Source organism: Hemicordylus capensis, chromosome 6 (assembly GCF_027244095.1).
Source record: "Hemicordylus capensis ecotype Gifberg chromosome 6, rHemCap1.1.pri, whole genome shotgun sequence".
In the NCBI taxonomy this organism is placed as follows: domain Eukaryota; kingdom Metazoa; phylum Chordata; class Lepidosauria; order Squamata; family Cordylidae; genus Hemicordylus; species Hemicordylus capensis.
Genome location: NC_069662.1, coordinates 140,977,078 through 141,000,275, shown reverse-complemented (window position 1 = coordinate 141,000,275; position 23,198 = coordinate 140,977,078). Strand labels below are relative to the sequence as shown.

Sequence of the window (23,198 nt, the reverse complement as noted above, 5' to 3'; positions counted from 1 at the left end):
GATCGGCATTCGTCAGAAGATGATAGGATGTGAGCCCTTAATCTGATTCCCAATGACTTTTGGTTGACCTCGCACTTGCCTCCCCTTTTACTGTCTTATACTGCTTTTTATTTATTTTTATTTATTTTTATGAATTTTAATCTGGATTTTACCATTTATTCCCTTTTTATCTTTTCTGTGCATTTTTATAATAGAAATAGTAATGTTTTATTTTTAGCAGTTTTAGTTCTTTAGTATTAATGTGCATATATGTAATTTTTATCTATTTTAGCTTGTCTCTTTTTAAATTGCTATTATCTTTAATTTTAGCCTTTTCACGATATCTATCATCGTATTTGCAATCACCTTTATCCTCCTGTATTTTTTAACATGTAACTTTTAACTTGTATTCTCTTTTAGTCCTTTTAATATCACCCTCATTTAACTTGTAATTTTATGTTGGTCTCTGACCCACTGACTGTGGGGCGGCAATTCCGGTGGTGGTGGGAAACAGAAGAAGTAACATTGGCAGGTCAGCGGGCCATTACAGGGGAAGGGGACATAGAAATTTAATAGCTGTTTCCCCTTCCAGCTGTCCTGCCAGCTCTTTGACCTTGGGGAGCAGTGCCAACCACCCTTGGAACCTCACCTTGCTCCTCTGTAATGCCAGGTCAGTCCAGAACAAATCAGAAACCATCTATGATTTGATTCTGGATGAAGGTGCCAACCTGGTATGTATTACAGAGACCTGGTTGGGGGAGGCTGAGGGCCCATTGTGGTCCCAGCTTCTCCTTCCAGGGTACTCTGTTGAGGAGCAGGTGAGGGACCAGGGGCGGGGAGGTGGAATGGCTGTGGTCTATAAGAATAATATCTCCCTTACCAGGATCCCTGTTAGAGTGTCATACCATATCAAATGTGTGTGCTTAAGTTTGGGGACCAGGGATAGACTGGGACTTCTGTTGGTGTACCGATTGCCTTGCTGCTCAACAGAGTCCCTAACTGAGCTGACGGACTTGGTCTCGGGTTTGGTGTTGGAGTCCCCCAGCTTGTGGTGCTGGGGGACTTCAATGTTCATTTCGGGACCAATTTGTCCAGGGCTCAGGAGTTCATAGCGGCCATGACTACTATGGGCCTATCTCAAGTGGTCTCGGGAATGACGCACATTGCAGGTCATGCACTTGATTTGGTCTTTCACACTGATCAGGGTAGTGTTCCATGGGTGGGGACTGCTGTGATTTCCCCATTGTCATGGATGGACAACCATCTGGTTAAGGGTGGACTCACAGTCACACCCCACCTTCACAGGGGTGAGGGGCCTATTAGGATGGTCCACCTGAGAAGATTATTGGATCCCATAGGATTTCAAGAAGCCTTGGAAGGATTTAGTGTTGGCTCTGCCGGAGATCCTGTTGATGCCCTGGTGGAGAATTGGAACAGCAAGCCCACCAGGGCAGTAGACATGATTGCTCCTAAGCGTCTTCTCTGACCCGCTTCAAAACTGGCCCCTTGGTATACGGAAGAACTACGGGGGCTGAAGCGGCAAGGTAGACGACTGGAACGCAGGTGGAGAAAGACTCGGCTTAAATCCGACAGATTGCAACATAAAGCTCATTTGAAAACCTATGCTCAGGTGATACGTGCAGCAAAAAAGCAATTCTTTTTCTGCCCGTATTGCATCCGCAAGTTCACATCCAGCGGAGTTGTTCAGGGTTGTGAGAGGGCTAGTATGTGCCCCTCCTCCCTTGAACCAGAATCTGGAACCATCAATTACCCATTGTGATGTGTTTAATGAATTCTTTGTGGGGGAAATCTGTCGTATTGGGGCCGACTTAGATTCCGTCTCCACAATTACTTCAGTATCTGATGTGGAGGTATCCAGCGACTCTTCTTGTGTGGTTAGGTTGGATCAGTTCCAGTTTGTGACTCCTGAGGATGTGGACAAGCTGATTGGAATGGTGCAGCCCACCACTTGTTCTCTTGACACTTGCCCGACATGACTTATACTATCTGGCAGGGGGGTTGTTGTAGAAGGCCAGGCAGAGATTATAAATGCGTCTCTGAGGGAAGGTAGGATGCTTCCTAGTCTTAAGGAGGCAATCATTAGACCACTTCTGAATAAGCCTGCCTTGGATCCCTCAGAGCCGAGTAACTACAGGCCTGTCTCCAACCTTCCATGGCTGGGCAAGGTAACTTAGAGGGTGGTGGCCTCCCAGCTCCAGACAGTATTGGAGGAAACTGATTATCTAGACCCATTTCAAACTGGCTTCTGGACTGGCTATGGGGTAGAAACTGCCTTGGTCAGCCTGATGGATGATCTCCAACTGGGAATTGACAGAGGAAGTGGAACTCTGTTGGTCATTTTGGACCTCTCAGTGCCTTTTAATACTATTGACCACAGTATCCTTCTGGAGCATCTGAGGAGGTTGGGGGTGGGAGGCACTGCTCTATGGTGGTTCCGCTCCTACCTCTCAGACAGGTTCCAGATGGTGTCCCTTGGAGACTGTTCTTCAAAATCTGAACTTTTGTATGGTGTCCCTCAGGGCTCCGTATTGTCTCCGATGTTGTTTAACATCTACATGAAACCTCTGGGAGAGATCATCAGGAGATTTGGTGCAGGGTGCTATCTGAATGCTGATGATACCTAAATCTATTTCTCCATGTCAGCATCGTCAGGAGAGGGCATAACCTCCCTAAATGCCTGCCTGGAGGCGGTAATGGGCTGGATGAGGGATAACAAACTGAGACTGAATCCAGATAAGACGGAGGTACTCATTGTCCGGGGTCGAAACTTGAGAGACTATTTTGATCTTCCTGTTCTGGATGGGGTTACACTTCCCCAGAAGGAACAGGTACGCAGTCTAGGGGTGCTTCTGGATCCAAGTCTCTCCCTGGTGTCCCAGGTTGAGGCAGTGGCCAGAGGTGCCTTCTATCAGCTTCAGCTTATACACCAGCTGCGCCCATTTCTTGAGATAGACGACCTCAAAACAGTGGTACATCTGCTGGTAACCTCCAGACTGGATTACTGAAATGCACTCTACGTGGGGCTGCCCTTGCACGTAGTCCGGAAACTACAGTTGGTCTAGAATGCAGCAGCCAGGCTAGTCTCTGGGTCATCTAGGAGAGAGCATGTACTCCCATATTGAAAGAGTTATACTGGCTGCCAATATGTTTCCAGGAAAAATACAAGGTGTTGGTTATAACCTATAAAGCCCTAAACAGCTTGGGCCCTGGGTATTTAAGAGAATGTCTTCTTCATTATGAACCCCACCGCCCACTGCGATCATCAGGAGAGGTCTGTCTGCTTTTGCCACCAGCTCGTCTGGCGGCTACTCAGGGACGGCCCTTCTCCGCTGCTGCCCTGAGGCTTTGGAATGCGCTCCCTAGTGAAACAAGAGCCTCCCCATCTCTGACGATTTTTAAAAAGTCTTTAAAGATGCACCTGTTCACCCAGGCTTTTAACTGATACTGTTTTGATTGTTATTAATGTTGTTTTAGAATATTGTTTTTAAAATTTTAAGTTGTCATATTTTATATTTCTTTATTTTTTGTTTTTAACTAATGTTTTAATGTTGTTTTTATTTTGTTGTAAACCACCCAGAGACTTAAGTTTTGGGCGGTATTAAATATATGTAAAATAAATAAATAAAATAAACATAAGACATGGAGTTCAGATACCCCAAAGCCCAGGATCTGGGAAAAGGAGGATCTAGGAACCTACAGACCATTAGTCCATTTTCATTATCAGGGAAGATACTAGAACAAATTATAAAGCCATCAGTCTATAAGCATCTTGATAACAATGCAGCCCATTGAGATCATCCGGAGAGGTCTATCGGCATTTGCCACTGGCTCGTCTGGTGGCTACCCAAGGACGGGCCTTCTCAGTTGCTGCCCCGAGGCTTTGGAATGCGCTCCCTAGTGCAATAAGAGCTTCCCCATCTCTGACAACCTTTTAAAAGTGTTTAAAGATGCACCTGTTCACCCTGTCTTTTAACTGATATTGTTTTGATTGTTTTAATGTTGTTTTTAGAATATTGTTTAAAAAGATTTAAATTGTTGTGTTTTAAATTTCTTGTTTTTGTTTTCAACTAATGTTTTACCTTTGTTTTTATCTTGTTGTAAACCTCCCAGAGACGTAAGTTTTGGGCGGTATAAAAATATGTTAAATAAATAAATAAATAAATAAATAAATAATAAAGGTTGATTGATTGATTGATTGATTTTAAAGGAAGTAAAACAAGCACAAGATGTTGCAGCAAAATTAGCAGAAGCACAAGCATCTATCTCAAAGGTATGATTTTCTCTTTTCTAGGTACATTTTCTAGGTACATTTTCTCTTTGCTAGGTACATTATTTTTATTGCCAGATATGCTGGATGGCACTGTCCACCTTGTGTAAACCACTGGGATCAGGCCCAATCATGGCAGCACCACGGTGGCAAACCTGCCTAAGAAGCCTCTCTTCAAAATGAGGTTAAGAGAGTGAGCGCAGTCCTAACCTCGGTTTTTTTTAATCGTCTGTCAGCCACGCCTGCCCGACTGCAGGGAGCCCGGGGAAGGGAGGGGAAACCCCCATGATGCATCGCACACTCACACGGTGCATTATGGCATTTCCAGGGGTCAGGATGACACATGCTGGTCACCGGTCCATCCCACTGCCTAGGCATGTGGGGAATCATCTGGGCGCATGGGGAGCATGCCCAGCACAGGAGGAGTGGTCATCTGTGGAGAAGATAAGTCTAACCCACCTTCCCCACAGCCCGCTCTAGAGCCCTTCTAATCGGTTGTGAGAAAGGGCTCCTAATCTTGGATTCAGGTAAATAGGGTACTTTCTCCACATCATGCATAGTTTTTATAAACTTCTATCATACTCTATCTAACTTCAGTTAGCCTTTTATCTAACTGAAAAGTTTCAGATGCTTTAGCCTTTCCTCAGAGAAAAGGTGCTCCAATTCCCTGACTTACCCATACCAAAAAGATATGAAGAAAATTGGAGGTTTGGGCTAGATTGTTTAGCTTCCTAAACACTGGTAGCTTCCCAAACCACATTTGTAGTCAGTGCATATTTTTTTCAGTTGATCTAAAACAAAAATAGTTTCCAGGAGATCATGCTCAATGTTTTTATGTGTTGTGGACTATTCCTTCATGTTTGTACCAGCACTTTATGGATAAACCGTGTATCTTTTTTTAAATAATGAAGGATTGCTTTTATTTCCCTTTCCAATGATAGGCTAAATTTAGAGCTAACTCTGACTATTATCCTGCATTTTCTTCAAATTTCAATGTAATGACCTACAGCAAGTGCATACTCGAAAGTTAATGTCATGGATAACTCTCCTGACTTGTTGATGCTGTATTGCCTCAGCAGGTATTTGACTTCCTTTATTAATCAAACCTGTATTTGGGAAAGTGTGACTTTCAGTGGGAAAGATCACACATGCTGAGATTAGCTGAACCTAAAAATGGCTCCAGAAGAAAGGATGGAAATGTGACCAGTTAATTATAATTGTGTAAACAGTTTCAAAATATGTGTATGTTCTGAGACATATAATGTAATCAAGATTTGCATGTTTACTGAACTTCAAGGGGACAATCCAATTACCCATGTACTGGTAGCCCCTTTCTCATGACCCTCCTCATGTGTTTAGGGAATATCTAAGGGGAATGGGATCATGCCCATTGGCCATGTGCCCATTTACCATGCATCGGTAATGCCGACACATCTCCAGGTGTCCACATATTCAGCACTAGAGAGAAAGGGGCTTTATGCAAAAAACCAGGAAGTACTAATCAGGGACACCAGTGACAGGAAATTGATGAAGTGTGAATTGTACCATAGGAACATAGGAAGCTGCCTTATACTAAGTCTGACCATTGGTCCTTCTAGCTCAGTATTGTCTAATCTGACTGGCAGAAGCTCTCCAAGGTTTTAGGCAGCAGTCTCTCCCAGCCCAAACTGGAGGTGCCAGGGAGTGAACCTGGGACTTTCTGCATACAAGCTTGCTAAGGAGAATATCTTGCAGTTCTCTGTTAAACATTGAACCTGTTAAACATTGAACCGATTCAGTTCGATGGCTCGATATTGGACCGAACCACCACCACCCTGGTTATGACCCGGCCACCCAGAGGCCCATTGGGTGTATGTGGCAGACTACAAAATTGCTGCCGCAACAGAGGGCAGGCCCAGAACGGGCCAAAGACCACTGGAACCAGGTGATTTGTACATTAACAGAGGCCAGCGGGGGAGGGGGAACCTCTGGAGACACACACATACCCCATGGCCTCAGAGAAGCCCCCCAAGGTGGCGATGGTGAGTTATCTATCTATCTATCTATCTATCTATCTATCTATCTATCTATCTCCTCCCATATATCCTCCCAAACCCGAACTAAACCAGGGGCGTTTGGGTGCACAAAACTGAACATGCCTGGTCCTGTTTGAGTCTGGTCCAGACTTGAACCGAACTGGGCAACCCGGTTTTGTGCATACTCCTAGTGCTCACATGTAGTCGCCCATCCAAATGCAAACCAAGGTAGACCTTGCTTAGCAAAGAATACAATTCCATGCTTGCTACTGCAAGACCAGCTCTCCTCCTCAAGACCAGCTCTCCATCCCAGTTTCTGTCACTGGGCTCTTGGTGATGTTCCAACTTCAGCACAAATTACAATAAATAAAATGAGAAATCCACACAATGTACAAGGACATCATGTAATATTCTTATCACCAGCTTCTGGCAAACTGTGATAATCTGAATAAACTGATGTGTGTTTTTCAAATTAGAGTAAAAGTAGTTTGAAAAGGCACTGTTTAATTCACAGATTGCCAGCAGACAGCACTAAGAATGTTACATGACATCTTTGTATGTTGTGTGGATTTCTCATTTTATGTATCATCATAATTTGAGGTGCAGCCAGAATATATTCCTGTCTGGAAGAACCAACTATCCCATCATGCAAAAAGAAAGAAGTGGGGGGGAGCATTGATGTCTCCATAAGTAAATGAACAAGGTCCCAGAGACTCTCTACTCCACCTACCCTTAACTAGCTGAGTGTGGCCAAAGTGAATTTGCCCTGTCTGTGAATCAGTTAGTAAACAGAAATATCTGGGTATCTTTGGCTAGTGTTCAGAGACATACTGAGAGCCGTACAATGAGATTCGTAGAGCAGCATGAGAGAAAAGGGAATACAATTAATGTTAAATACATAAGCACATTGTTCAATATTTAATCTTCTAACACAGATTTGATGAAGTAGCTTGAATTGTACACAGATATGGTGGTGGGCACCTGCAACCATTTCAAAAGATTTCCAGAGCCTTATATTTGTATAGATATATGCTATATTTGCACAAGAAAATTTGCTTTAAAAAAAGAGAGATTAAAAAACAATATGATTCCTGTGTCTCAGTGAAGCTTTAGTCAGCTCTGATGAAAATCTTGTTTTGTAGAGTTTTCACGGTGGCCAATTGGGAGCATGCACAACTCCCAGGCGAAAGAAACAGGATTCTTCTCTTACCTTAGTAATCATCATGGGGACTGCCCTTCTGTCTTTCTTTCCCACCTGCCATCCCTCTGTTGGCAGAGGAGCTGAGAGCAGGGCCTAGAAGTGTATCAAAATGCTTGAGCAAATCAGTAGGGGAGGAGATGATTCTAGAAAATCTTGAACTGTGACCTCCAAAATGCGCTGATCATCTCGGGTTATTTAATTTATTTATTTATTTACAGAGAGTATCAGTCCATGTAGCAAAAAAAGTAAAGAAGCCAGGAAAAGGAAAACTAAGAGAACGGAGAGCATCTGCACGATCAACACCCACAAAAGAAGGAGCCACAAAAGAAGCAGCCGCTAAAAAAGTGTCTGCAGAAGAAGCGGCAGCGAGGGAAGCAGCAACAGCAAGCGAAGTAGCAACGAAAAAAAGTGGCTCCGGTGCAAAGGATGAAGTTTTGGGAGGGTTACAATTTAGTGACAAGGTATTAAGTTATTAGTTGATGCAGAAAAAAATCTCAGTGAATGAATAACAGACAGCATGTCTAATCTTTTGATGACATTCGCAACAGAAAATTGTCCTAAGGGTGTATCCTGCATTGCTGTTGTTTTCCTTGTCACATTTCCCCAGTGCAGCTGGGGTAGTTCACATCTCTTCCTGGTTGTGTCCCTAATTAGGGCTCTGCTTCCAGTGGGGGCTTCTTGAGAAACTTAGGTTTTTAGCGGGGTCCTCAGTTCTCCTGCATTGCTTTTGGAATATCTGAGTGGACCTGCCAAGCAATGGTTGCTTCCACTCTAGAACTTTCACTCTAGAACTGCCGTTCTATTCTAGAATTGCCAACACAGAATGTTCATTCTTTTTTTAAAAAAAAAGGAGATACAGATGACGTTGTTGCCAAATCTATGCAACAGATTTTCTATTATTTTACTGTGTAGAAGGAAGAACTCTTGGTTGTGTGTTTCCTTGCCCCCGCTGCTGCAGCTGGGGTGAATGAGCAAATCACATGATTATGATTATTATTATTATTACAGTCTCATGGCACCCTTCCTTTCCTCCTCACAACATCCCTGTGAGATAGGTTAGGCTGAGATAGAGTGGCTGGCCCAAGGTTTGTCCAGCAAGCTTTGTAACTGAAGAGGGATTTAAACCTCTGTCTTCCCAGTTCTAGTCCCACACTTCAGCCACAACATCACAATGGCTGTCAACATGAAGTAAGTAGTTACTGTATGTCCTAAGATGAGCTAGAATTTGAGTTTACTGTTTTCAGACCACAGCTAGAATGGATTGATGACATCTATCAAGGTTTTTCTGCATATAGCCTTTTTTGATCCTACAGTGGTGATGCAAACTTTTTAAATAATATGCTTTTTTATACTGTCCAGGTGTCTGTATTCAGCTGGGGCCTTGGATGCCATTTATAGATTTAGTATTGGATACTGTTACATACCATGTATAAATTGTAAGTGATAAATACTGTACTGTCACCACTGCCTCACAAACCATGATGCTACACCAGAAGTGCAGTGACTTTGTGGCAAGATGGCAGGCATCACCACAGTTTAGATCAGGGATTCTCAACGTTGCATCCTCATATGTTATTGGACTTCAACTCCCATAATCCCCAGCCCCAGTGGCCTTTGGTTGGCGATTATGGGAGTCGAAGTCCAATAACATCTGGGCACCCAATGTTGAGAATCCCTGGTTTAGATCACTGGAACCCCATTCTCTCCAATATCTACAGGCATGTATCTATCAGTGTCCAGCTGTAGAAACCAGTGGTGTAGTCACAACTTCAGAAGTACAGGCGCTCTCCCTAACTGCCTCCACTCACTCCAACAGCCACATACGTCACTTTGATGGAAAAATTGTGGGGTTCTGTTACAAGAAGTCAAGGATAGTTTCCTCATCTTACAGAGCTTGCACCTCATGTGGTTATTCAAACAGAAACAGGGGCATAGGGAGAGGAGAGTAGGCCCGTGTCACATAGTAAGCATGGGCTGCCTCCCCTCTCATGGGGGTGAAGCCATGTCGGTGCATGCATGAGCGTGCGCGCACACACACCCCCCAATCACTCACTCCACATTTGCCTCCCACCTCCAGCTGGCCACCCGCCTGACCAGTGCCCCCACCATCACCGCTGCCACCTCCAGCAGGGGGAAGGAAGCGAGTGGCAAACAGGCAGCTGGGCAGCTCCCAGACAATTGGGAGTGGGGGCTCAGATTCTTTGGACTTGGAAGCCCAATTATAGCTCCGCCCCTGCCCAGAAGAGCGTTCTGGATTGTCAGCCACAAGGGTGGAGGATACTCCTTGTAACAGAAAACAGGAAGTATGGTAATAAAATGATGTGTAATCCGATATTCAGTTATGTAGCAAACTGTTAGAATAGCAAGGGCAGCATATTATTCCATTTAGAAAGCAAAGGGCTTTGCATCCCTGCTGAGACCCTGGAGGGGAAAATGTTCTGGGACTGTGTCCCTGTCTGTCTCTGCAGCACTACACCACTGGTTGTAATTATGGGTGTTTTTTAAAATTGGTGTCAAGTTGAAGTATTGCACAAAATGCCCTCCCTCAAAACACACACACACACACACACACCCTGTGCCTTTAGTTCCATGCATCTATGACTTTTTGAAACTTTGTAGCCACAAAAGAAGCTAGCGCAGCACAGCACTGGAAGGAAGGAAGATAGTCGCCAGACTGCCTAGGCAAATAGGTAACTTTTTCCAATTTTCCTGTGCTGCTTACAGCTAACAGTACAGAGTGAGAGGAAAAGAAAGTGTCCCCTTGTGGCCTAGATGGTCAGGCGACTCTTCCTTTCTTCCAGAGCTGTGCTGCAATTGTGACTTACTTCTGTGGATGCAAGTTTGCAAAAGTCACAGAAGAAGCAAATTAAAAACACAGGAGGCAATGAGGGGATGCAATCACTCCCCACCTGCTCTCAGGTCCAGGCGCGCAACTATAATAGGGCATGGGGAGACAGTTGTCTGGGGGCCCACTGCCTTGGGCCCCCCCCCAGAGGCAAGTCACATGACTGACTCCCCCAGCTGCACACCCACCCGGGCTTCCTTCAGTTGTATTCATCCTCCAAAATTGATGTGAGTGTTAAGACCTGGCGCTCCCAGAACAGCACGTCTTTCTCTAGTGCCATTAAATGACTTGCGTCGTCCACAATTTACAAAACCTATTTAAAAAGAATTTAGGATGATGTTCTATTGTGGCAAAATTTATATATAAATTTTACTATGCTTTTTGTTACTGCTAGTCAGCCTCATTTAAGATTTATTTACTTAATGAGCTCAGCTTCAGTGAGGGGGGGGGCATTTTAAAATCTTGTCTCTGGGCCCACTCCAACCTCGCTACGCTCCTGCTCAGGTCAATGGCGAACGCTGCCCCTTTTCACAGCCCCGCCCCTGAAACACTGATGAAAGACAGAGCCAGCTTCGCAGCTGTATATGGGACTATGGACACTAATGTTTCAACTCAGTCCTGTTATGTATTTAGCATATGACAATCATTAATGCACATCTTTCTTTTCTAATGTGTTCTACGCTTAAAAGGAGGCTGAAATAAAAGCACTGAGAGAGGAGATAAAGAAGCTTAGAAAAGCTTTACAGGACGTCAGGCAGCGTGCTCAGAGGTATATACACAAGACTTAACAGTACACACAGGGATTTTTTAAAAAGATGCTAATTTCACATGTAAAAATCACATTAATACTCTTTCCCTCTCCATCCCCCCCCCCTTTTAAGACTTCAACAGGAAAATCTGCAATCAAGTCGAGCTTGGAAACTGAAATTTGAAATTCTAAAGAAAAGGTACTGTATTCCTATAGAAGTCTCTGTGAGTATGGTCCAGCCAGTGTAAGAATTTTTAAGACTCATTGGTTGACATCCAGAATAAATTATTCATGTATAGTCCCACATAAATTAATAGGACTACTCATGAGTAACTCATCTGGATGTCAACCATTGATTTCAGTGGGAGAGTAAAGCATGTGCTTGTCTCTCTCCAATGGAATTCAGTGAGATAGTTAAGAATAAGAACAAAAACCCAGTTGGATCAAGCCAAGGCCCATCCACTCCAGCATCCTGCCCCATGCCGTGACCATCCAGGTGCATCTTGGGAGTCCACAAGCACTTTGATGTAGGGCTGGTTCACACTGATCCAGCAAGGCTCTTCTTATGATCTTACATAAATATATATTGTGGCTAATATTTACAACCCGTGGAGAGAGAAAGTTCAGAGGATGTTGGTGTAATTGGCCAAGCACAGCTTCAGTGAAGCTTGTATTGGAAGACAATGAAGGTTGTTCAACAGCAGTGTTGGGTGGACTGCTCAGAGGTCTGCAAACAGGCACCACATTACAATGTGATGCATTCAGATGGGTGCACTCCAGTGATTTCCCAGACTCAGGGGCAGATTAAGCTTTTTGCCACCATAGGCAAAAAGGCTTTTGCCATCCTTTTACCTTAAACAAAAAAAGGTTTGCCTTTTTTGTAATAAGGTAAGGGGGGGTTCTCCTCGTCCACTCCACCCTTACTGCAGCTGCCAGTGCCCACAGAGAGGGGCAGCAAAATTTGAGGAGGGGCAAAATTTGCTGCTCCTCAAATTTTGCCGCTATAGGCAAATGTTTACTCTGCCTGTCTGTTAATCCACCCCTGACCAGACTGAGTGTCACAAAAGAGACAGAATTCTGTCCTAAGGATTTATTTATGTATTTGTATGTAAAGAAATGTCTATGCTGCCTTTCAGCCATCATATTGGGGCAGTGTACAAAAAGCAGTAATATAAATAAAAATATATATAATTCTATCATCTCTATGCATAAGAATATATAAAACATTCAAGCTGTAAAACTTCAAGTTAAAAATAAGCCAAAACAAAGCCATAGCACAGGATAATTAAAATATAATGGTATTCTTTGAAAGCTCAATTTTTTAAAATCAGGAAGATTTTAAGGAAGCATGTTTTGATATTAGTTTATTTGGAAAGGATTTCTATATCCAATACATATCAAAAGCAAATATTCAAATTCTTGTTTTGCTTCAGTACTTACCGTGTCAAAGCACTTTGTGTAATAAGCCAATATGTAATAAATGTGTAATAATTTGTTAAGTTATGTAATAATACACAAATTGATTATTATTTGTATGTCTTTGTTTAATAATATGCTAAATTTTCATGAAATTGGTATTATCTAGTAATTTAGGATTGTATCCAAAATTCCCTTTGCCAGTATTTTATGTTTTTTGTTGGATTCAGCTGTAAAATATGGGAGCCCTCTTGTGGTCAAAATTTGATTAAGATTTCAAAAATGGTAACTGAAGACTATGAGGCTATTCTGACGATCTGGCGAAATTGGGCTAGGAGAGCCTAGCCCAATTTCGCCTGACCGTGTGAGCTACTGGGCTCGCAGGTGAGCCTGGTGGCTTCCAGGCGGTTAACCCGCCTAATTACCCCTCCCCTTATACCGGGTTTGCGGAGCAAGCGTTCTGCAAACCGGGTTTTCAAAATCGTGAGTAGCTGTGGTGCAGCTCCGTGCTGTGGCTACTCACAAGTAGACCCCCATCCGGGAGGCTTAAAAGCAGCCTCCCGGCTTGGAGGTCTCTCCAGTATGCCCTGCACGCTTGCGCAGGGCATACTGGAGCTTCTGGGGGCCACACGGCCCCTGATCCTCCCAGCCCCTGCCAGCTCCGTCACGAAGCCGGCAGTTGTGTGGGCGGCCACTGTGGCCGCCCACAGCAGACTGTCTGCGAGGAGAGTGGGCTTAGCCCGCTCTCCTCGCAAACACCCTAGAGGCTCTTCTCACCGATTGTGAGAAGAGCCTCTATGTCTCCTAATGGATATTGTCTTCCAAACATAAAAGTAGAATTGTCAGTTGAGAGGGTGTGGCAACTAAATCTATATTACAGACCTTCATACTGTATATCTAAATAGACTCAGATGTACAATAAGTTCTGAATCACAGTTAATTGCATATTTTGATGTTACTCAGGAACATTTTGGTGCATCGGTGACTCTCCAACCGTGATCACAGAAACAGGGTTAGCGGAACGCTCGCTCCACTAACCTCATTTTAGAGGAGGGGAGGGGTATTTAGATGAGCTTGCCACCACTGAACCACCGGGCTCACCCGCAAGCCCGGTGGTTCTCACAAGCACTCAAAAGCGGGCTGGGCTCTGCTTTCGAGCAATCTTGAGAATAGCCTCAATGTCTCTGAAAACAACACTAATAAGAGTAGTTTAACGTGACTTTTGCTTCTTCAGTAACAGCCTCCCACCCCTACATGGCAAACTGCTTTTGAAACTGTCGGGTTTACAGAAGCTGATTGTAATATGGCATTTGAGGGGTAGGTGCCTTCTGTTTAAATAAAAAACCTCAAAGCTCCCACTGGGCACATGCAGACTTTTCAACATGCCTTAGGAGTTAGGTGGATTCCAGCCTTACATTTTAAAAATAAAGCTAATTTCATTCATTCATCCATTCATCCACTGTATTTTCCATTTAAGAACTGAATTTCATCATTCCTATCTGCTTTTCAGCCTGCATGCAATTAAGGACGAAATGTTTCTTCGACAATCGTTGCGTCAAGCAACAAGGTTTAGACGCCCGTCACTAACTGATAGGGTATGTACTGACAAGTGGCAATTTGTTAGGCACTTTAACCAAGGATACAAAAATATTTGCAAAACTATGGACCAGTAAGGTTTTCTAGGAACCGGATATAAGGAGCAACCTATTTCCTGCCCTCAACCGTTGCCAGTTTACCAGGCTCAATTATAAGAGGGGGATTTCTTTGTTTTTGGCCTCTCAGCCCTGTGTGGTCCCCAGTTTTGGCATCAATTTTATAAGTGCTGGAGGCTGCTGGGCTCCTGGATGTTTGCATTCCTGATTTCAGTTTTCTGCTGCTGCTGAAAGGAGTCCATTGGGAGCCAGCATTGAATTGTATCATTTGATCTCTTATCTCACATTTCCTTCTAAGAATAGTGTGCAACGTAGCTACAATAAGGTCCAGTGCAAGCATAACACTGGATCTCCGCAGACCATGGCCTGCTAATTGGGAGCCAGCACAAGGACATGTGTGCCTCTTTCCTCCCCCTGCCTTTCCCTCTTTGGAGCAAATTGCTCCCCTTCCATTTCTCGTTGGCATTAGCCATAGTTTAGAGTTACATGTACATTGATGTTAACTATGGTCAGCTTCACATATCATTGGAAAACTGGCGGCTCAGCCAAACGGCCGGTTCCCAGAGCACATGCAGTAGCCAAACTTCCAGTGTTGGCAAGGATATGATTTGAAGATTTCAAGTCACTTACAGATGTTGGGTTCGAAACCACAAGTAGGGTGGGATATGCCAATGTTCGAGGGATCAGATGATATCCTTGCCAACACCGGAAGTCAGGCTCCCCATGCACTCTGGGAACTAGCAGTTTGGCCTAGCCACCAGTTTTCTGTGGATGTGAAACCAGCCTTTGGCTCCTTCATAAACTAGGGTTCAAAACCATGGTTTGAATTGGGCTTGCCAACCACAGTTATGAAGGAACCCTGATTAGCATTAACCATGAACCTTTGTAAGCAACAAAAATGTTTCACTTGTATTCTGTGTTCCTTCCAGACAGCTCTTCCTCTGCATATACAGAACCCTTCACACATCAAGGATCCATTTTCGAGTAGTTTATATATGCATTATATGCCTCTGGTATGTCGCTTCAAGTCTATATAAGTTACTTGGATTCATTGACCACCTCTCCATAAACGCTCAGAAACACCAAACAATCAGCTGTCTCAAAGCTGACAGGGCTAGGCATACAAACTCTGTTTGCCCACACAGTTCTCAGTCCAGAAGAAATTGCTGAGTCTTATATTTAAAGAAAGTTTGGAGGGCATATCAGGGAACTGACAATGCTGATTATCTGTTAGGTAGTGCATGTGCATTGTGCTTGACAGAAGCCTTTTTGCATACACCAATACTTTTTTGCCTGAAGAAATATCTGGGAACATATGAGTCTGCTTTGCTGAATCAGCTCATTGGTCCAGCTGTAGTCAAACTATGCATTATATTAATCACATTTTTTCCTTTCCATCTACCAATCTGGCTGGAAGCAGAAGGTTGAGGGAAAGTATCCTCATATACTGTAGGTTCTCCCCTGAATCTTTTATTCTAAAGAGATATGCATGGACCAAAGTGGACCACAGCTTTGACGTGGATTGCCAATATGAAACCAGTGAAATACCCACTGGTATTGTTTAGCATTAAGCCGGCAAGACACTTAGATTTGCTCATGTTGCCTAAATGACATAGCATATTTACTCTGGCACAATTTAATGCTCTGCCATCAGTGGTGTTGGTGGGGAGATTTTTTAAAAATCCCCTGTGTTGAATAAGAATACCCCTGTAGTTTGGTAGTAGTGGAACTCTTGGCCCGTGTTTTACTGTTCTGTGTTTTCTGCACAGATATCTGTAACTATATTGCTGTGCCTCTTCTAAAACATTTTCCGGAGTGGTCCATTGAATTTTATATTTGTCTCCTCCTGGCAGATCAGGATTCTGATATTTTGTTCAGGGTGGCTAAATTCTGCATAACTGTCAGCAGAATACAACAGATAGGCTGCATTTGGACATAATGCCATATTGGAGGCAAACATGGCAGAGGTTCGAGTTTGTGGTTGTCCCAAAGCGTGAAACTGCAGTTTTGTCACCCAACCGCAGGTTGGTTTTTGACCCCAAACTTGAATTTGAACCTTCAGTTTGTAGTGAGTTTCGCTGCAGAAACCTCAGGTTCCAAATGACCATTTCTTCGTCTGAATTCTTCTGCTGCCGTAACCTGGGTTTTGTGCTGTGGCTGCTCCCAAAACCATAAAGTGGGCAACTCAAACCAACCCAGTAATGCTCTATGCTGGCCGTGCTTCTCACTGGCTGCCTCTCTGAGCTGTTGTCCCACCCTCTGTCATCTCCTCATGGCTCCTGCCATTGCTTGGCAACAGGGACACCACGTCCCCAGCATCCATCCATTTAAAGGGAAAGAATCACACTGGAGAAAGCCCGTGTTCCCCTGCGTCTTATGGGCTCCCCTTGTCCATCCTCACAAAAAGGGTGGGATGGCAAGATGGGCACAGCAAGAGAAGTCTCCAGCAATTCAACAAGGCAGATACATGTGCACAAAATCATGAAACCTCAGTAACACCAGAAATTGAACAACTAGGTTGTTTACCCACAAAGGGCACACATGTGAGGCCGTTGGGGGATTCTACAGTGACTTAAATCAAGTTTACTACTACTATTACTACTACTACTACTACCTTTCCATCTAGCAGCCAAGTAAGAATCAGATCAGGCACAGGTGGCATGCCCTTCAACACAGTCCCAACAAAAATTGCCCCCTCCACCTGCTATTTGTCCTGGAAGGGAGCCTGCTATTGGCATGAATGGAGGATGATTTTCCTCCATTACACCAATAGCACCAATGGCAGGGGGCGGGGGGTTTCATCATGGGGGGCATTAAAAATCCCTCCATGTACCAGAGTCCCTATCATGATCCCCAGGATTGCTATTTTTAAAAAGGAAAAAAGAGACAGAAATAAGAAAGGGGGAGATGTTTAACCAACATGACAGCCTCTTTTAGAGCAGTTCTCCAATATATTTTCCAGCCACGAAAGCAGAGATATGTTCCAGCCATGGTACCTAAACTTCCTTTAGATAGAAATATCAAAGAATCTGGGACCTTCTTCTGCATGTAAAACATGTGCTCTGCTACACTGCTGTGGGCGGGATCATCCTTGCTGGACCGGGTTAACTATTTTTGGAAGTGACATTTATGGAAAGACAGATCCAAAACTCAGTATAGAAGGTTTATTCTGTGTAAACTGAGTCACTGAAGCTCTTCCCATGATCAAGTGGCAAGGGCTGCCCTCTTTTGCAGGAAGGAAGCCCGAAAGCACTTTCCTCCCCACAGACGATCCTCCTTCGGGGTCTGGGTGGGCAGTTCTCCTGCCCTCCACCCACACCTCACCCGGTAGCTCCAGGAGTTGGGTGAAGGGAAATGCTGCTAGTGGTGTGCAAGGAACCAGCCTCTACCAGTTCGAGGGGGGGGTCTCTTTAAGGCTAAGGGAGGGTGCTCTAACCCCTCCGGCCACATTTCCCCCGCTGGTGCTGCATTTTAAAATGGTCCTGCAGAGTGGTAGCATACCTCCTCGCCGCCCCAGTGCCTCCTTGGACTGTAAGTGACCGGAGGTTGCCGCTGCACATGCGTATGTCCCTCCGCCCAGCCACAGCAGACACATGACCAGAAAAATGCGGCCAATGGAGCAATCGGTCTGTTAATCCCATAGAAGAGGGTGGCTAAATAAGCAGGCTTGCTGCTGTGGAGCCACCAGGCTCGCCCTCGAGCCCACTGGGTCTCATGAGCGAGCAAAACCGGGCTGGGCTCCCTTAGCCCGGTTTTGCTCGCTCATGAGAATAGCCTCACTGGCTGACATTCAGACTGAATTTCTCTTGACTAGTCCTAGTGAAATTAAATAGTCCTTTAGAGTTACTCCCGAGTAATACTGTTGTAACTTAGTCTAGATGTCAATCAGTGTAGTTAGGAGATCAGTAAAATATTTTCATCTGCAAGAAGAGCATTTTTCTGTAAAGGCTGAACATTGCTCCTCCATTCTTGATTGCTATGGTTTATCATGCCTGGAATTCTGTAATGTGTATTGATGTTACCATCTTAATCAGACATAAGCATATATAATTTAGTCCAATAAGTTGCCTGCAATATAATTGTATGATGACCTCTGAGTGACTTTGACATTATTTTATGTTCAGCCTGAGATAAATTCTCAGTCAGGGGCAGAGTCGAATGAAGAAGACCTTGACAGAACTAAAATTCCAGTTTCCATAAGCATTCCCAGTGCATTTACGTGTGGTAAGTAATGATGCTTCCTAGAAAAAGCTGAGTGTATATTCCTTTAATTATATGTGACATAAGTTGTCTATCTTGATTGTGGTTAAACATTCATCCCCTGACTTCTTCTTCTGCCAAAAAACCCCTGGATTATAGATGCTTCACTGGGGTGGGGGGGAGTGCCCAAAATTATACCATGTTATTTCCAACAAGGATTTAGATCTAAAAGTGTTATTGCATGAACAGAAGACCCCCTCCATTTATGAGGGAGTTTCATGATTTTCAGCAATTCTGCCTTCCTAATACAGCCCCCTGCATGTCATGCTATTCTGATGCCCCCACCCCCACATCCTCAGCAGCTGGGGGTGGGGGCACATAGGGATGCAGAGGGAATAGGGAGGCCAATTTTTTAAAAAAACCTCCCAAAATCCCCACCCTGTTTCATTAATAGAACTCTGTTCTGTTCATGAACCAAAGTTACGATCAAAGCCTCTGTCGGAAGCAAATAATATATTATTTTATTTTATTATTTAAAAGAGTATCTAAAACATCAATACTGTCTTTCCACAAACTGAGCTGAAGGCTATGTACAAAAACTAACCTTCTTTCATCACCTTGAAGTTGGTCGCAGGCAGTAGCAAAACTTCAGAGGACTCAGGTCATCTTTGGCTATTGGCCTCTGTGGCTGGGAATGATGGGAATTACAGTCCAACAACAGCGGGAAGGCCAGAGTTGTGCATCCTGGTCATACTATTTATTATACTGCTCATTGAATGATATCCTTAGAATTCGATTTCTGTCTTAAGTTACTGGAGCCATTCTCTGAGTTTTCAGATTTTGTTAAGATTTGCTTCCTGCTATTAGACCAAGATAAATATGTTACCTGCTACAGAACATCTCTATTTGCTGTAGGAGCTTGTAAAATATGAAATCAATCTATGAAGCCATTGTCAATGGCTGTACTGGTAATCATCTCATGTAACTGTTTTACTTTAATTAGATAGCAGATAATTTCCATTATTTCCATGTTCATGTCTGTATGACTGCTTTTTTATCTGTATATTATATTTGAATTTTTAATGGCTTCAACTTCCTTCCTTTTATACTGTGATTTCCCATTATGATGACCTATGGGAACAGGAGTGTAGCTATAACTGAGCAAAAGGCTTCAAAGAACCCGGACCCCCTCCCCCAGTTCCTGAGGGACCCCCCCGGCTCCACCCCTCCCTATTTTCTTCATTATCTCCCTCACTCCGAGGGGCTGCTGGAGAGAGAGGAGAACATGGGCCCCCTTTCCCCATATATGGGGAAAAAGAATACGTTTGAATTTGAATATTACAATCATTCCGGAGCACATAAAACATTTATAACAATCCCATCTGTACTTCCTTGGGCGTAAGACCCTCTGAAGTCAGTGGCTGACATAACAGCAGAGCAGAGGTGCGCCTAGCTTATTTTGGAGCCTGGACCTAAAGGCTTTTGGAGGCCCTCCTGCTGCAAGTTAAGCATCATTTTTTAACACGTAAGTTCTTGAAGGCACACACCGCACCACCCAGAACAGACTAAAGAAGATTTTGGGGGGGCCCAGGATGTGTGGAGGCCAGTGTTCCCTCTCAGGCGTGCGCACGTGCTTGCGCTCACACAATTTTTGATGTCCGCTCAGTTTAATTTAGATTCTGCTCAGCTTGAATCAGGAAGGCCCCACTCAGAATGTACGTGTGCACACACTGCCGCCCAGAACAAAACTTATTCCTCACACAGATTAAAAAAATTAGAGAGTACTCTTGTGGAGGCCCTGGACTTCGCCCCCAAAGTCCAGGGGTAAGAGCACCTCTGCATGACAGGTGTCCCTCCATCGAGGTTAGGGACTTTCTCGGTCTGCTGTGCAACTTGAATGGCAGCTCCCATAATGCAGCACAATGGAGCTGCTGCAGAATGGCTTAAAACCCCTTCTGGGCAGCCGTGCAGAATGCCTTCCTTTGGAAACAATGGAAGAAGCACTACACACAGCTGCCCAGAAGTGCTTTTAAGTCATTCAGCAGCAGCTCCATCATTGTACAGCAGAGGTTCCCAACCTGTGCCTCTCCAAATGTTGCTGAACAACAACTCCCAATAAACTACAATACATTGTAGCTGGGGATGATGGGAGTTGTAGTTCAGCAACAACTGGAGTACAGTAGGTTGGGAACCCCTGTGCTGTACCCCAAAGAGCTGCCTTTCAAGTTGTGCAGCAGCCCCGGCAAGTCCCTAAAGTTGATGGAGGGCCACCTATCATGTCAGCCACCAATTCTCTGGATCACATGAAGAAAATTTTGATTCAGGCCTTCAGAACTTTGGACTGGCCAAACTGAATATTGCTGCCAGCCACGTATGGCCTACTGGGGGCCCAATATTCTGGTTTTGCTGCCTGCATCGGATTACAAAAACCAGGTCACAGAACAAGGACAGCATTCAGGTGGTGGGTCATAAGCTAACTGCTTGACTGTGTACAGAACTACTTCCTTATCCTATCCTAAGAAAGTTAGTCTAACAGAATTGTAGAAAGTGTTTCCACCCCCAGCGGCTCAGTGATTCGTCTCTGCAGCAAGCTCCACCCACTCTGCCCAGGCAGAAACTGAAACTGAAACAATCAGCCAGGAACTGCACAAAGCAAAAGCTGGACAAAGGAGCACTGAACTCAATGAGACAACTTAGTTGTGGGGTGTGCAAGCCGGCTCAACATCAAGCCATTTGGTTTGATGGGGTTCCGGTCGAGCCAAACCAGCTTGGAACATACTGGTAAAGGGGAATACAGTAAGGATTCGTCTTTGCCAGTAATGAGGGGGACCATGGGGCTTAGCTAAAGAGAGTTGGGGCAGGAGGAGAGTTACATTTTACCTTAAAACTGCTGCCCCTGGTGGTGGCTGTGGTGACCGTGGGGGTGGCAGTGGAGCAGACAGGACTGGTTCGAGCCCATTTCAGGCCTCCGGGCATGTGTGGAGGTCAATAAAATGGCCTCCATGCATGGGCAGAGGACATTTTATTAACTTCCACGCATATGCAGAGGCCCAAAATGGTCCCAAATTGGCCCTGCCTTCTACGGTGGAGGTGGTGGGGGGGGAGTCCCTGCCACCTTCCCCGCCCACCCCAGTTTAAGGTAAGATAAAATTTAACTCCAGCTCTAGCTCTCTTTAGCCAAGCCCCATGGTCCCCCCTTCCCCTTTACTGGTAAAGAGGAATCCTTACAGGATTTGAACTGCGCCCCCTGCAACTGGGCTCGGTTCAAACTGAACTGGGCCTGGTTTCAGCATGCACAAAACCGGACCAGACCTGGTTCGCTCAAGTCCAGTTCGATCCAAGCCGAACTGGGTTTTCCGGATTTGTGCACACCAATGTGATCACTGTAAGTCTCATTAATTCTCCCAGTGAGTACTCATCAATGGGTCCATGTCATCCTGGAGGGAAGTACTGAGTGGAGTGCCACAGGGCTCTGTGCTAGGCCTTGTGCTGCTCATCATTTTCATCAGTGACTTGGAGAAGGGAGCAGAGGGGATGCATATAGATAAAAATATGTTAAATAACTGAATATCAAATCTGCAGGTGATATAAAGCTAATGGGGGTAGCTAGCACCTTAGAAGACAGAATCTTCTTGAGAAGGCAGATCTGGCCACAGTTACCCATGCCTTAGTCACGTCATGGCTGGATTACTGTAACATGCTTTACGTGGGGCTGCCCTTGAAGAATATGCGGAAACTGCAGCGAGTGCAAAATGTGGCAGCTAGGGTTTTATCTGGAGCTGCCCATTGGGATCAGATCACACCCATTTTGAAAGAGCTGCACTGGCTACCAGTTTGTTTCTGGGTCCAATTCAAGGTGCTGGTTTTGACCTTTAAAGCCCTTAATGGCTTGGGCCCGGGATACCTGAGGGACTGCCTGCTCCCAAGGGTTGTTGCCAGCTTGACGAGATCATCTGAGGGAGCTCTGCTGAGGATGCTGACAATGAGGGAGGCTCGATTGTCATGCACGTGGCACAGGGCCTTCTCTGTTGCTGCTCACAGACTCTAGAATGCTCTCCTGGTGGCTATTCACTCCTTGGTCTCCATCACAGTTTTTAGAAAGCATGTTAAATCTTGGCTTTCCCCGCAGACTCTTATATGATTGTCTCTACTACTGCTTCTTTGTATTTTGTACAGTTTTTATGCTTGTATTTTAAATCTTTTTAATCAGATTTGTTTTATATTTTAGCTTAATATTTTAATTGTGTCATTTTTATAGTCTTGTTTTTGATTTTTGTTTAAACTACCTTGGGATTGTTTTAATGAAGGGTGGCATATAAATATAACAATAAAATAAAATAAATAAATAGAGTCAAACCGATCTGGATAAGATCAGAGGTTGGACCAAAAAGCAACAAAATGAAGTTCAACAGAGATAAATGTAAAGTTCTGTATTAGAGCAAGAGAAATCAAATGTGGCAGTACAAAGTGTGGGAGACCTGGCTTGTCGGCTGTACATGTGAAAGAGACCTGAGTATCTTAGTGATACTTAGTGACAAGAAGTTGAACATGGGCCAGAACTGTGATGCAGCTGTTTAAAAACCTAATGCAATCTGAGATTGCTTTAACAGAAGCATAATGTCCAGATCACGATATGTAATTGTTCCACTCTATTCAGCACTAGTCAGAACTCACTTGCAATACTGTACCCAGCTCTCAGCCGGGCATTTTAAGAAGGACATGGATAAACTAGAATGGGTTCAGAGAAGGGCAGCAAAGATAGGGTGGGGTTTGGAAACCAAGTCCTATGAGGAACAGCTGAAGGAGCTGTTTAGCATGAGGATTAAGGGGAGATATTAAAGCCATTTTCAAATA

At 44.4% G+C, this 23,198-nt stretch overlaps 1 protein-coding gene across 4 annotated transcripts in view; it reads left to right on the top strand.

Annotated features, from left to right (window-relative positions):
* Positions 1–23,198, top strand: part of C6H10orf67 (chromosome 6 C10orf67 homolog) — a 91,004-nt gene that overhangs the window by 50,168 nt on the left and 17,638 nt on the right. The window contains exons 9-15 of one of the 4 annotated variants that reach the window (XR_008309401.1): positions 4,208–4,270; positions 7,702–7,944; positions 11,018–11,097; positions 11,210–11,275; positions 14,003–14,087; positions 15,078–15,157; positions 18,269–18,368. Coding sequence is in view for 3 of the 4 variants with exons in the window: in XM_053258883.1 (XP_053114858.1) it covers positions 4,208–4,270; positions 7,702–7,944; positions 11,018–11,097; positions 11,210–11,275; positions 14,003–14,087; positions 15,074–15,157; positions 18,269–18,368 (721 nt within the window). In the remaining variant the exon portion in view is untranslated. Of the gene's footprint in view, positions 1–4,207; positions 4,271–7,701; positions 7,945–11,017; positions 11,098–11,209; positions 11,276–14,002; positions 14,088–15,073; positions 15,158–18,268; positions 18,369–23,198 lie in introns of all 4 variants that reach the window. The other 3 variants (XM_053258883.1, XM_053258884.1, XM_053258885.1) reach the window with 3 other exon arrangements.